At 49.9% G+C, this 14,603-nt stretch overlaps 6 protein-coding genes across 6 annotated transcripts; 4 read left to right on the forward strand and 2 right to left on the reverse strand.

Annotated features, from left to right (window-relative positions):
- Window positions 1-236: 236 nt before the first annotated feature.
- Window positions 237-4,006, reverse strand: Z518_07411 (uncharacterized protein; the record flags this gene model as incomplete). The annotated part of the gene is made up of 4 exons (XM_013415540.1): window positions 237-565; window positions 621-3,711; window positions 3,759-3,918; window positions 3,969-4,006. The coding sequence occupies 4 exons, from the start codon at window positions 4,004-4,006 to the stop codon at window positions 237-239; spliced, it is 3,618 nt and encodes a 1,205-aa protein (XP_013270994.1).
- Window positions 4,007-4,531: 525 nt separating this feature from the next.
- Z518_07412 (uncharacterized protein) lies at window positions 4,532-6,089 on the forward strand (the record flags this gene model as incomplete). Its single annotated transcript, XM_013415541.1, has 5 exons — window positions 4,532-4,643; window positions 4,723-5,152; window positions 5,213-5,333; window positions 5,397-5,446; window positions 5,510-6,089. The coding sequence occupies 5 exons, from the start codon at window positions 4,532-4,534 to the stop codon at window positions 6,087-6,089; spliced, it is 1,293 nt and encodes a 430-aa protein (XP_013270995.1).
- Window positions 6,090-6,909: 820 nt separating this feature from the next.
- On the forward strand, window positions 6,910-8,164 carry Z518_07413 (uncharacterized protein; the record flags this gene model as incomplete). The annotated part of the gene is made up of 2 exons (XM_013415542.1): window positions 6,910-7,478; window positions 7,531-8,164. The coding sequence occupies 2 exons, from the start codon at window positions 6,910-6,912 to the stop codon at window positions 8,162-8,164; spliced, it is 1,203 nt and encodes a 400-aa protein (XP_013270996.1).
- A 387-nt stretch (window positions 8,165-8,551) lies between these two features.
- Z518_07414 (uncharacterized protein) lies at window positions 8,552-9,953 on the forward strand (the record flags this gene model as incomplete). The annotated part of the gene is made up of 3 exons (XM_013415543.1): window positions 8,552-9,361; window positions 9,435-9,731; window positions 9,795-9,953. The coding sequence occupies 3 exons, from the start codon at window positions 8,552-8,554 to the stop codon at window positions 9,951-9,953; spliced, it is 1,266 nt and encodes a 421-aa protein (XP_013270997.1).
- A 1,561-nt stretch (window positions 9,954-11,514) lies between these two features.
- Z518_07415 (uncharacterized protein) lies at window positions 11,515-13,010 on the forward strand (the record flags this gene model as incomplete). The annotated part of the gene is made up of 3 exons (XM_013415544.1): window positions 11,515-11,566; window positions 11,624-11,791; window positions 11,926-13,010. The coding sequence occupies 3 exons, from the start codon at window positions 11,515-11,517 to the stop codon at window positions 13,008-13,010; spliced, it is 1,305 nt and encodes a 434-aa protein (XP_013270998.1).
- Window positions 13,011-13,198: 188 nt separating this feature from the next.
- Window positions 13,199-14,151, reverse strand: Z518_07416 (uncharacterized protein; the record flags this gene model as incomplete). The annotated part of the gene is made up of 2 exons (XM_013415545.1): window positions 13,199-13,830; window positions 13,881-14,151. 2 exons carry the CDS (start codon window positions 14,149-14,151, stop codon window positions 13,199-13,201), a joined length of 903 nt encoding a protein of 300 aa, XP_013270999.1.
- Window positions 14,152-14,603: the final 452 nt, after the last annotated feature.

Genomic DNA, 14,603 nt, shown 5'->3' on the forward strand with positions numbered 1-14,603 from the left:
GTGCCTGGCGGTCATCGATTCAATATCGCTCATTCATACACCATCTGAAATCAAAGACATCATCGTGAGGAAAAGGTAACATTTATAGAAAAGAGATGCCGTAGCTCGTCATGAACAGAAAAGAATTTCTTTCCAACTTCTTGCCAGAGACTGCCCTTCATGTCTGGGATGACAATGTACAGCATTGCCCTACCAGCAGCAGCGTGGTCCATTCAATTAGAAGGGCCATTCTTTGATCACTGAGTCTGGCTCTCAATGAAATCTAGCGCATTCTCCTTGGTTTCTTCGCGAATGCTGCTCACATTATTTCCGAATCGAACTCCAAAGCATTTGTCCGCGACTCTCAACATCTCAGGTCGGAACGTGGTGCAGATAAATTGACCTCCTGATGGTCGATCATCTCCATCAACAGGGTCTTGATCTGCTCTATTCGCAAGATACAGGAGGTGATCTGCGACCGCCGTTCGATATTGGGCGTCCAAGTTGGCATCGATTTCGTCAAAGATATAAAATGGCGCTGGATCAGTGGCTTGAATGGCGAAGATGAGAGCGAGACTGCACAAACCTGGATGCATGTTAGGGCTTTTACCACGAAGAGAGATATGGAGATATGGTCTTACTCTTTTGCCCACCACTGAGCTGCTGAATACGTTGTTGGTCATCGTGTTTGCTATTAAAGCTAACACTGATGCCAACGCCCGTGTAGTTCTCCACCCCCCGCTTGTTGACTGGTTCATCTTCCGATTCATCATCCTCGGTTTGACGTTTGTCTGTCTTTCGTTGAATGATCAACCGGCCACGGCCGGCGGGAACAAGCTTCTGGAAGACCTCGGCAAAAGCCTTACTGACCTGCTTGAAGGTTCGTTCAATGGCTTCATCCTTTCTCTGATCAAGGACCTCGATGAGATTCTGAATGGACGCCTTTGCAGTTTCGAGGTCTTTTCTTCGAGCTTCTAGTTCCTCACGCTGCTTCGCCGATTTCCGATAATGCTCAAAGGCGTGTTTATTGACCGAGTTGTACTTTTTCAGGGATTCTTTAGTCTTTTGAAGTCCCTTCACGATCGCGTTCGAGTCCATCGATCGATACTTCTTCCGTAAGTCTTCGGGTATGGCCCCGAGTTCACGAATGCTCTCGATCGTCTCTTGCTTCGAAGCGAGAAGAGCAGCCTTTTTCTGGACGGACTTTTCAAGACGACGCTGGTGACGTTCAATAGCTTTGGCCAGCTCCTCTTGTTGCCTCTTGGTCTCAGCGGCTTGTGCTTCCAGTTCAGCCACTTGAGACGCTGACGTGTCCAGCCGATCTTCCAGGTCATTCAATGTGTCTTGAATCGAATTCAATTCCTTGGTCAGACGGCCCAATTCAATTCTCTTCGCACGTAGATTGGAAGATGCCTTATTCTCTTCCTCGACGTCATCCGCTTCAAGCGCAGCCAATTGAGGCTTGAGGCTTGCGTTCAGTCTGACCTCCAAATCTGCCTTCCTGGTTTCGATTTCTGCTCTCGTGGATGAAACATCGTTGTGTTCACGTCTTAAACTTTGAATTGTTCCTGCGAGCCCCTCCAGCTGTGCCTCTTCTGCTGGTGTCAGAGCTTCCTTAAAGTCGGATCCAAGTTCAGCCTGGTAGGCGTTTTGTCGATCGGTCAGTGTTTTGATATTCGCAGCGATGGCGGTCTCTTGATTTTTCTTTGCCTCAAGATCATCCTTCTTGCGTTGAAGCATATCCATTTTGTTTCGGATTTCCTGTCTCAGGAGTCTTTGGTTGCCTTGTGATTGACTCTTTCTTTGCTCCAGTTTTTGAACTTCGCCTATGGCCCTGGTGATGGTCTGGTCGATTTTCTCGATTTTCTTCTTATTGTCGTCGCTCTCTGCTTTGACAGCCTCAAATTTTTCCCGAGCGATCATGACGGCTTTGGTGGCCTTGAGTCTTGAAGATCGAACATCATGATAACCACCCGTCAACGCACCTTTCTTGTCCGATCGGTCACCTTCAGGGGTCACCGCGGTCAAACCATGAGTTCTCGCGTATTGAGCCGCAATACTAAGATTTTGGGCAATGATTGCCTTGCCAAAAACTTGTTGCACCGCTTTCTCGTACTGAGGGTCATACTTAATGAGTGACATGAGTGGACGTGCATCTTGCGCGTTGGGAAAGTGGGCCGTCTTGGGTTTGAGTCGGTTCAGGGGCATGAATGTGACACGCCCAGCACGTTCTCGGTTCAAAATCTCCATGACCCTGGTCGCTGTGTCATCGTTGTCGACCACATAGTGAAATAGTGAGTTTCCGGCGGTGACCTCGATAGCAGTGTGATGTTGGGGCACATCTATCAATTCGGCCAAAGGACCATAACACCCTTCGAGATGGTGCTGTTGTTTTATCCGTCGGACAGCGTCCAATCCCCGGCTGGTATTACCGTCCATCATATGCGACAGATTTCTTTCGGCTTTTCTCAAGTCGTCTTGTGCTGTTGCGTACTCTGAGTCCAACTGAACTTCTCGGCGCCACAGCATCTTTCGGTTATCCATCAACGTTTCTTTTCGCTCATGGGCTTCTTGGATCTCCCGGTCAAAAGCATCATCTTGACCGCCAATTTGCTGCTGTCGGCTTTCAATCTCCTTTTCCAGACTGGAAATAAGTTTCTGATCGTCCGCGATACCCTCCCTCGTCTGCGTTCGAGTGGCTTCGAAACGGGACAGTGATTCAAAAGCTTCGTCAATCTGTGCTTTGAGCCAGTTATCTCGATCTTTCTTCGACTTGAACCTGGCACTTCTTCCCTGCTTTGCGTAGAGGCGTTGTTGCGCATTTATGGCATCCTCTAAACGATTCTTGATCGATTGCTCTTTCGCCCGATCAGCATCGAATTGCGGAATGATACTGTCGAGCTCTTTTTCAATTTGTTGGATCTGTGCCCGCACCTGCTTCAGCTCTCTATCATGGGTCTCTTTCGCACGTTGCGCCGCCGCTTGCCCATGAGACAAGTTTTTCTCTTCCAATTCGACCTGGGCCCGTACTTTCGCCTTCTCGCGTTTTTCTTCTTCGTATTGCTTCTTCTCAAGTCGGGCGGCATGGATTTGTTGATTCAAGATCTGGATCTGCTGAGTGATTCGGGCCATCTCATCTTCACCTTGCGCATAGCGGTCGCGATTCTCATCGGCGTCATCGATGCCTCCGGCTCTTCTATCTTCCAGGTCGGCCAGAGCCTTGTTGATTTCATCCTGTTCTCGGTGAAAGAGAGTGTATTCTAATGCTCGCTTCTCACGATCCTGCTCCTGAAAATCACGTAGCTCATCCTGCTCTTCTTCGAGTTCCGCCAGACGCTCATTGATCTGATCGAACGTCTGATCAATCGCCGCAAGTTTATTGTTCGTTTCACTCATGATCTTTTGTGATTCCTCCTTCTTGGCGACAAACTGTTGTGTTCCAGCCACGCTCTTTAAGACGTCCAGTCGTTCCGAATCTTTCATATTCGTCAACCGCGTAATCCGACCCTGAGGAACGATGTAGTATGGATTGGCACGCGAAAAGCCGGCATTTTCCAGCAACTGCATGACATCTTGCTTGGTGGCATTTTTGCGATCAAGCGAGTATTCGTCCTTTTTCAGCCCGATTGTCCGGCGTAGGATCAATTCATCATTTCCGGTGGGGAACCGGCCGTCGGAGTTGTCAAACACTATCTCCACGTATGCAGACATCACTGCGGACCCAGACCCTTCCTAGTCGCGGTCAGATAGTCGTCATTGGGACCGCTTGGAATACCCACGTGTATGAGTGCCTGCCTCTCCTCGCGTCCCATCTGAGAATAGGCATCGCTGAGTACGAAACGAATCGCCGCGAAGAAATTACTCTTTCCTGATCCATTGCGACCGACAATAACGTTGAGTTTAGGGGAGAAGGGATCGACGACGGTTTGATTTTTGTAACTGCCATCCGGTCAATACCGAGCGTAGGAGAGGATGGAGTGTTGTCTCACCTTTTGAAGCCTTGAATGGTGATCTGCTTGATATGCATCATCTATGACTAAAGCGATCGTTCAATCCAAGGTTGAGATCAGGTAGCTTTCATCGATGGCGAGGCTTGCCTCCCGTAACACGCGAACAATCAAGACGCGCCCAGCCGGCAGCGCGAAAATCTCCATTCGGCCAGTCACGTGATGGGCGCGGATCGCGATTACGGCGGGCGCCAGATTCAACTGCGCAGTTTCCCGTCTCTTCATAAAAATAAAGCATCTTCTTGGTATTCAAGCCATCAGCATGAGAGAACTTCAGAGTCATTGAATGCTATGCACCCCACGGACTAGACCATCAGTTTGGCTTATACATGCTAACTTCAACGGATTCGCGTGGGCTTGCTTCCTTGCCAATGTAATCCCCGGAACCAAGGGTGTACTCATGCTTGACAAGCTGACAATCGCCGAGTAACTTCATCTCCCAATTCACGATGTTCTTTTGAAATATCTCTCCTGAAAATAGAGAACGTTGACGAGAATCCGCCGCTGGCTTGCTAGCCATTTGGGCCGCAGAGAAGGTTTCCAGGATGAAGGTGCCCTTGAAGCCAATATGTAGCTGGGATATCGGCGTTTTGGTCTTGAATGGGCTTCTGCAATTCGGAACTGGCTACACCATCCCCAAATATGTAACGGATTACGGTATGTACTTTGTGCATACCAACTCATTTGGTGTTTCGCCTGATATCCGAGCAATGCTGATCAAAAATTGCAATTTCAGCCCCGATCATCTGGCTACACTCGGATGATCCTTTCATGCCGAGTGACATTCTGACTCATGTTCTGCACACAACACCATATATCGGCTTTGATCCTCTCCCAGACCCGCCCACGCTGACTTTGGATACGCTTTCATCGCTGAACAAGTATGCACGGGGTGGCAAGCGTGTCTACTTAACGTCTAACGATCGTGTAACCGCTATGCCCGACTGGTTTCTTGGTGAAACACCGGATGCGACTGGAGGCTTGCATAATTCCACCGCTTGTGCGGTTGTTGTCGTGGAAAAGACCGAGCACGACTTGGATGCTTTTTACTTTTATTTTTACTCCTACAATGAAGGAGCTGATATCGAACAAGTTTTGCCGCCGTTGAACAGACTGATCCCAGAAGCCAAGCCCGGAGATCACTATGGAAACCACGTTGGTGATTGGTATGATTTTTCTCCCTTTCGGTCTACTAATCCCGCGACCGCTAACGACATCATGTCCAGGGAGCACAACATGATTCGATTCAGGGACGGAGAGCCTACTGGAATATATTTTAGTCAGCACGCCAGTGGTGAAGCATGTTCCTGGGAGGATGAAGCTTGCTTTTCGAAGCAGGACGGCAGGGTATGTGATCGCGGAAATACCGAGATCCTTCTTCCCACGTCGATTGCTAAGTTTATTCTGCAGCCCGTCGTGTTTAGTGCCAGAGGCTCGCATGCCAATTATCGCCAGGAAGGGTAAGCGCTCTTCACATGGTTGCCCCACTAGCCCAGGGCGATCTCTAAACATCCACCGAATAGGAGCCACATTCACGACGAGGCACTTATAGATGTTGCCGACAAAGGCCGACGATGGGATCCTATCAAACCCGCGTATTTCTACAAATACGATCCTGCAACAGATGTTCTAATTCCAGGCCATCCCGAAACTCATTCCACTGATTGGTTCCACTTCAAAGGCGGCTGGGGCGACAAGAAATACCACGATTCAGATCCTCGACAAAAAACCGTCCGCTATTTTGGCTTGAAAAAGTACCAGGACGGACCTACAGGTCCCAAATTCAAGCACCTTGTTCGAAAAGGACTGCGTCCAGATGAGCCACCGCCGACGAGTCTCCTGAAGACCCTAGTTGGGATATATATGTCCGTGTATGGATGTTGCTTGGAAGGACACAATCCTTGGGTGGTTGTTATATTTGTGTTGCTGGTCCTGGCGGCCATTATATTCTTGCTCGTTTTCGGGGTGAGGATGATTGCATCACGTCTGAAGGGTTTATTTAGGAAGAGACGCCGCCAAACGGAGGTCGCCGAGTCGGCTGTCCCACTTCTGGATCTGGAAAGAGTCGAAGATGAGACATATCCTTCTATACCCCAATTATAGCATGGGATTTCGCCAGTCTCCAACCCTTCTTCCGTCCCCCCGCTGGATACCTTACAAAGCTGAAACCAGTGACCTAAGCCTTTACAAACACGGGACGTCAAATTATTATTCATTCATTGTCAGCCGCCCCCGCATGCAATGGCCCAATGGTGCCGTGAAGCCCGGGGCAATGGAACACACCGCCATGTGTGATACTTTCTCCATAGTATCGAGGATCATCCCATCGGGTCAAAAGGTTTGTCATCAAGAATTGTGTGACTTACCAGGCTACAGACGAAGTATCACGTGGCAAAAAGTCCTGATATAACTCGAATTCGTCGAGCCAAGCCACTGTAGCCACTTACATCGTTTGATTTTATCATAATTGACTAACAAACGAGTCACGTGAAGTCATCTGTCGGGATCGAGAGTTCCAGCTACCGTCTCTTGTCCTATTGGAGAGGCCTTGATACAAGCGGCCCCCAACTACCCCGGTCGCTTGGCATTCTCACATCCGTTTCCATGGTGGAGCCCATTCAAGGCTCTGGGATGCACGGCTCTCAAAGATGTACCCATTCTTTTTCTTCTGTCAAGAGAACTGCTGGAACAAGCCAATTCCGGCGTTCAGCCCCATATGACCGCCTGAACTCTTTGAGATAGACATTTCTTACGTTTTGTCATAGCATTGCTGTCGCCTCTAAATCTAGCAGGGCACCTACATAAGATGTTAAATCTCCAATTAGGCCATAAACGCCTCTCCTAAAAGTCAGCAGACATCTTTCTTGTAAGACTCTTCACTCACTCATAGACACACACACTCTCTTTTTTCGATCCTGTCACAATGGAGACCTCTTCTAAGTTTGCTATTCCTGAGGAATTTAAAGACCAGTTGCGTTATGTCGATGCTCTCGACAAGCGTTCGGATGAAGAGATCCTAGCCTCATTCGAGAACCCTGCACCGGTCACATCCGAAAAGAACATATGGGCGTATTGGGATAAAGGTATCCGTGCCATGCCTGGCTGGTGCCTTCGCAATGTCCTCAACTGGGTTCGTCTGTGTGGTCCATCCTGGACGGTGCGCATTCTCGATAGTGTTCCCGACTCGGCAAACAACGCCCTCAAATGGCTATCTCCAGACATCTTACCTCAAGCCTTTATCAAAGGCACCATGACTGGAGTATACGTCGGCCCTCATAGCTCCGACTTTCTTCGAGGAGCTTGCCTGTGGACATACGGAGGAGTGTATATGGATGTTGGAATCATCCTGATCCGCGACATGGATCGCATTTGTTGGAATCAGCTCGCCGATCCAAATTCGCCATACCAGATTAGTTGCCCCGTAATGTACGGCACTACCCTGGCCAACCACTTTGTGGCCAGTCGCAAGGGAGACCCTTTTATCAAGCGCTGGTAAGTCGACAACAAAATAAATTGAGAAGACTTCCGCTGATATCCCATTCAGGCATGACCTCTTTGTATACTTGTGGAAAGATCGCCAAAACCATGAGGGGATCTTCCAGAGCCCCTTGGTGGCTTTTGCACTGAACCAATCTTTCGATGAATCCCGCCAGAGCAACTTCCACTGGGACTTCAAAGTGGAACCCCAGATGGTGTTAGAGTATATTTCACAGGTACTCTCTTGGAGTAGATTGTGCATGTTGGAGGATGCCGGGGATGGCTTCAGTGGGGTGGATTACTGGCAGAGACATGTTCTGCCGTTCAGTGCTTTGCACGAATGCTGGAGAGCGGAGAAGACAATTGGATTTGGAGGACCACTTCTCTTTAATGCTCTTGCGACCAAATTGGATGCGGATCCAAACTCCGAGGAATACAAGACGGCGTACAAGTTGGTCTGGCAACTGCTGACGAAATCCTCATTGCAGAAAATCACACACGGCAAGAATTTGACTCTGACTCCCGCGTGTGGTGCTCTCTGGGAAGAGGAAGGAAACGAGAACAAGGATCATGAGCCCGGCACTTTCGCTGAACTGCTCAGATACGGAACTATCCATTTTGAACAAACCAGAGAAAGTATCGAGATGATAGAAGCGGAACGACCAAAGGTGACAATGAAAAAAAGTCTGCTGGAGCCATAGACTTCGGGGGATACAGAAGCTACACCGGGAATGAAGGTGCGACCTGGGGCCGAAATATTCGGGCAATGATTTGAACGGACCGGATTATGACGCGGATAAATCTCACAGTCTTGCCATATGATTGTCAATGGGAAGTCGATCTCCTTTTCCAAATCCTTAGACCCTGCCCCCGGCGATGAAACTGTTGTACGCGCAAGTTTGGTCTGATCAAAACAGATATAATTCTTCCGGTCAGAACTGAGATTGCACGGTCCTATCGGTCGAGTCGCTTGTACCGGCGGAAGCTCCGAGATCGGACGGAGAGTCCGAGGGGTTTTTATCAGATAAGATTATCAACCACCCCCCTTTTCTCTCTGGCTCGCACCACTTCGCCGCCAGACCTTCGACATGTTGGATAAACTCCGACTCGTCTTAAAATTGATCGGCCTTACTTTCTCACTTACTTTCGTAAGAATTTCATTCCATATTTCTGGCCAAATTCACCGCCTCACCTACAAAACCGACACCAATCCCAAAAATGTGGTCGTCGTGGGCGGATCGTTCGCTGGCTACTTTCTCGCCAAGCAGCTTTCCGAATCTCTTCCCTCAGGCTACCGAGTGATTTTGATTGAAAAGCATTCGCATTTCCACTTCACCTGGAATTTCCCTCGCATTTCAGTCGTACCGGACCATGACCACGAGGCCTTCATTCCATTCCCGAGCCGGCCGAAGCTGGCTCCCGAAGGAGCTTATTTGTTTCAGCAAGGAAACGTCGTCGCAATTGCCCCCAGAAAAGTTACTTTGGAAGACGGTTCAAGCATCGACTTCGACTACTTGGCCATCGCAACGGGTTCGCAGGCTCGATACCCCGCCAAATTCGAGGCCGATGGAAAGAGTGAAGGCATTAAGTTTTTCCAAGAGCAGCAAGACCGGATCAAAGCTGGTCAGAACATCGTGATTGTCGGTGGCGGAGCCGCAGGAGTGGAAGTCGCGGGGGACATCAAGACGAAATACCCAGAAAAGTCGGTGACATTGGTGCATTCTCGCAAAAATCTTCTCAACAACTTCGGCGTTGGACTTCACGAGACGGCCCAAAAGGCTCTGGAGGCGCTTGAAGTAAAACTGTACCTGGGCGAACGTGTCATCTCCGACATGGACACCGAATCTCCCAAAGAAATCACATTGAGCAGCGGCACGATACTTCGATGCGACACCTTGGTGAGGATCGCTATATCCATTCCGAACTTGACCTCTCCGGAAAAACTGATGAGCTAATTGTGTACGACCGCAGATAAAATGTACCGGACAATACCCTCGCGCCACGCTGATCCGAGGCTTCTCTCCAGCATCAGTATCTCAATCTGGTGGTATCCTGGTCGACGGGATGCTACGGCTCAAGAACTCCCCCTCGCCAAATATTTTTGCCCTGGGTGATGTGATTGATACACCGGGTCCCAAAATGGGTCGTGCGGCTACGATGCAAGGCATGTGTGTCGCGGATAATATTGTGCGTGCTATCAAACAGAAGCCGCTGAAGACATATTCTCCGACGTTCGTGGACACTTCCATAGAGTTGACGTTGGGCTTGGTATGGCCATTACCTTTTCCCATCATCTGAGCGGCTAGACACTAACGTACTGTATTCAAACAGGGGAAGAATGTGATGTATATCAACGACGGCAAGAGCGAGATCTCATTTTCCAAGAAGATGACGGATGAGTCGATGCATGCGGCTCAGATGTGGAAATTGATGGATGCGCAGCCATTCCACGACGCAGGAGACTTGGAGGCAAGCAAGTTGTCGGCTTGAGGATTTGGTAAGGTTTCATTGCCGATGATCTATTTTCCGGTCGCTGAAAGTTAACATGATGAGCCAGATTCGATCTGCCGGCTAAATTCTTATCCCTTTTCTCGTTTGAGCCCGGTGTGTTTCATACCCCTAGCATGAAGGTACTCTGCTCTCCGATACGAAGCACTCTCCCCTTAGTGTTGCTTCTCGTGTCGATTTAAGAGGATTCACCCACGCACCTGGATATTTCGAGTTCCCATATTCGAAACCAGCCTTATCAACGTCGTTGACTTGTTCTCTTTAGAAAGGCCCACAGATCAGCGTCAATGCCAGCAACCTTCTTTCTTTCCATTTCGACTTCGTTCTCCTCGCCATGCAGCGATGCTTCCATAGAAGTCTCCCTCCAATCTCTATTCCCTCGCCGTATAATGCGTTCTTGCCGATTGCTTGCCCTGCCCAGGCGCCAAAGCGCGAGTGCATCTATCAAGGCGTCCTGTCGACGAAATAGTTTAGTACCCCTACTAGAGACAATATGACAATATCACGTCTCGCTATATGATTTTTACCACGTCACGACAGACATCATCTTTCTCTAGTCTTGTCAATGGCGAGCAGTTTCGACATTTAAGCATCATAGACAGACATCTTTCAAGATGAAAACTTGGTAATTAACGACCAGGGCGATGAGAGGATCAGAGCCCGGTACAAACACGGAGGATATGAAGAAATCTGAAGATGATTTCTGGGGAAAGGACATATGTACCATCAAACAAGGATTCTGTGGCTTTCACACCGCTGAACGGCAATACATCCCGTCGAACGATCTTCAATTCAAACCCACCAAAATAAAACCTCAAGGCCTCATCAAAGATGCATCTTCCTCCTTTTCTCCACCTCGGCCTCAAGCCTTGTGGTGGAGCAATTCCACTTATGCTTTTGGAAACTCCAAACATATAAGAAAAACCAGCAAATGTGGCAGAACCCAAGCAGCGTCTAGGAAGGCATTGTGATGTTGCACCCTTGGTGTCGTACATTCAGCCATTAGTTTTCTCATCCAGCACCTTTACAGCCTCTTCTCTTCCCAGTTGATGCGAAAGGGAAGACGAGGCCCGTACACGAAATATGGTTGTGCGGCTGGACAAATCTCGACTGGGGATGCTTCCAAGAAACGATCTGGCCAAGGTTGCTCGATTCGTGTCCAACCACCGAAATCTCGCATCATGTGGCCAGTGTGTTGACTAGATGGCTCATCCCCGCCGCCAGCCCAAGACTTCAGCCCAATTCGTACCCCGACCAATGCCCAATCCGTACCCGTCTTTCATCACTGCTTCACCAAAAATGCACCCTATGGTTCAGGCCAAGTTCAGCTCAGACTGCCCACGTGTTCTCAAGCCACCAGCCTGATGTCGTGTCCAAGTGTGTGGCATCCAGGCTCGTTGCCTGTGGATATACAGAACAAACGCGCCGTAAGCGTAACCAACGCACTCGTTGTTCAACCTTCCGCTCGCACCGTTTTCGACTCTGCAAGATTCAGCCTCAAAACACTTCAGCGTCAAGAAGACTACTCTACTTGCAGCAATAAATGGCAGGAGACTCGAATAAAACGCCCAAGAGGCTTATTGTCCTATGTGACGGTAAGGAGCACCACCAAACAAGGGGACCGTTATTGACTGATTGAACGCTGCATCCAGGAACCTGGCAAAATGCCGTCAACGTGGAATCTTACGACTACCCGACCAACGTGACCCGCTTCTCTCGCGCACTCAGCCAATTCGGCGAGAGAGACGGCAAATTCGTCCCTCAAATCATATACTACCAGCCTGGCGTCGGAACCGGAGTCGCTGATAAAATCACTGGAGGTACGTCTGCCCTTTTCCCCCTTTCCCATACTCCATCCTTCTCCTCCAGATGCTCCTCCTATCCTTCCACATTCAAAAAGAGTGCAATCTTCAGTCAGCCTGACTCTGACTCTGGCTGAATCTGAGCACTGCAGGAGTGTATGGTGCCGGCCTCTCCGCCAACGTCCGTGCGGCCTATGGTTTCCTCGCCCACAACTACAACCCCGGCGACCAGATCTATTTCTTCGGCTACTCGCGCGGCGCATACACAGCGCGTGCTATTGCCGGCCTAATCACCAGTTTAGGCCTGCTTACAAAAAAAGGCATGGACAGGTTTCACTCTGTGTACCAGGAATATTATCACCCCAAGGACGAACCAAAAGCCGGCAATGACCGAAAGCCCAACGTCGAGAAATTGCAGCAACTTGCAGGGGATGAACTGCACGAAGGCGCGAAAGATGCCATTGAAATCGTCGGTGTCTGGGACACCGTGGGCTTTCACAAAGCAGGATGGATGGGTGAGGAATTCGAATTCTACAATACGCGACTATCGGACAAAGTGAGCCATGGATTCCACGCCTTGTCGTTGGATGAGACGCGCGAGGCATTCCTTCCGACGCTGTGGGAGTCAAATACCAATGACGCTGGTGGGAAGAACGCGAAACAAGTCTGGTTCTGCGGCGAGCACGGTATCGGCGGTGGGAGCAAAGATTCAGATCTGGCTGATATTTCACTGGCGTGGATGATTGCAGAGTGCTACAAGACGAAAAAGCTGAGCTTTGTCGATTTGGACGGGGATCCGGCGACTTCTTATCTTCTAGCCGGAGGAACAGATGCAGCCGCACTGGATACCGCGGAGGCGGAACAGGAAACAGCACAATGGAAAACGGCCTTGTATCCGAAGGCTGAGGAGAGTTTCATGGGAATAGCGGCGCTCCGGAAGGGCGCGACCAAGCTTTTGTGGACTTTGAGTAATTGGGTTCTGCCGGGGAAGTCGGGCGTAAGGAAACCGAACGAAAATGCATTCGAGCCCGGGGAGACGAATGAGAGAATTCACCAGTCGATTCGAGATCGAAGGTTAGGGCGTGGCGAGTGGCCGTGTACACCGATCAAAGGGAGAATGGGGGGAGAAGAAAGTAAACTTTGGGAGCTTACTCGGAAAACAGGTGCTGTGCTGGAAGAGACCGTTCCGGATGTGATTGAACTGAAGCTCAAGGGGAGGATCAGGCCTGTGACATGATCGATTGGGCATTCTTGGGTCGATGGAGATGGATCTGGGGTATATGCTATTGGTTCTCACTTCTTTTCCAAAAAATGACATCTGATTCAGTATATGAACGTACCAGCGAGTGATTTTGTCGACCTCCGCCTGCAACTAGGTGAGGCATTCGTTCCACAGGGAACGTTTTATTAATGAAGGTTTGACCGTCACTTCGTCAACAAGGTAGACACCCAACCGATACCCACTTCGCCACCACGCTCATCCACGACTGCTTTCATCAAGTCGGCAAAATACTTCAAGCTTCCGCCGTCGACACCTTCCTCTTCACACGCCCGGAGGACATTTTGCATCGCCATACTCACCATTGCCATGGGATTTCCGAAGTTCTCGTCCATCCTCCCACTGGTGATAGACTGGGCGATGTTGAGGGTATACGGGACGAGAGCGTTCAGAAGTGGATTGAGCAACGTGGACACCCGGTCCTCGAGCGTGAACTTTACAGCGCCGGAGGGTGAATGTGGTCTGTTTCCGTCACGGTGGATTTGTTTCTGCATCAATGCCATGGCCGTCATTGATCCGGCGAACATGCCGAACATTCCCGCCAGAAGAGAAAGGTCGTAGAGAGCTGCCGCGCCGGGGTCAGAGGCGACGTAGTGCGGCCGACCTAGTATGATGATCAGGTCTATGACATCGGAGTCGTTAAAGAGGGCTTCGTTTTCTCCGCTACAGAGGATGAAAGAGGTGGAAGTGCTGATGAGTTGGGGTGTCACCATTATGCCTCCATCAAAATACCGCGCAGCCCCGTGCTTGTGCATCCATCGATCCATCTCTCTTGCATCTCGAGGTGTGCCGTTAGTCAAGTTGACGACGGTTTTTTCTCCAGGAGACCAGTGCCCTGTGATGTAACGACGGGATCCATGACCTGATGAATGCTGTTATAGTCCAAGACACAGAAGATGATTGTGGATGAACCCGCGATGGCTCTGGGCAATTCGGGTCCGTATCCAGCACCAACTTGAACCAACTCAGATACGGACGGTCTCGTTCCAGCGCGGTTCCAAATGGTGACTCGTCGACCTGCTTTCACAAGCGCATGGGCCAAGGCTGTGCCCATGTTTCCGAGGCCGACGAGAGTGATATGCGAAGTTGTTGAGGACATTTTGATCTTATATAGCCTTGATCGTCCTTGTTCGAGATTAGAATTCGATCTCCGTCGTCCGACTCATCCCGTGTACCACCGATGCGGAGATGTTAAGCGTTGGTGGAGAGTGACTCATGCTGAGGTGTGAGAGAGACACTGCGGAGGCTGTTGTGCTCCCCGGGGTCCGAAGATTTTCTCAGCGCCAAGGGGGGAGCGATTGTGATATCTAGGCGAAATTCATGTCAAGTTGCGGTCGTAAAGAAGGAATACGAGATGGAATGTACCGTCGCCCAATGGCCTTCTGGCGCATATTTCGATGGATATGACCTGCTGAATAATATCATCGTCACAGCATTAAAGATGTCCTGTGGTTGAAGCAAATGTTCCGGCCGACGCAACGTTGGCATTAAGTACAACTAACTGCGGCCTGAATCGGAGGAGACGAGGTTGGATTGGTGGAAAAACGAAGA

The sequence above is a fragment of the Rhinocladiella mackenziei genome (genome assembly GCF_000835555.1).
Source record: "Rhinocladiella mackenziei CBS 650.93 unplaced genomic scaffold supercont1.5, whole genome shotgun sequence".
In the NCBI taxonomy this organism is placed as follows: Eukaryota; Fungi; Ascomycota; class Eurotiomycetes; order Chaetothyriales; family Herpotrichiellaceae; genus Rhinocladiella; species Rhinocladiella mackenziei.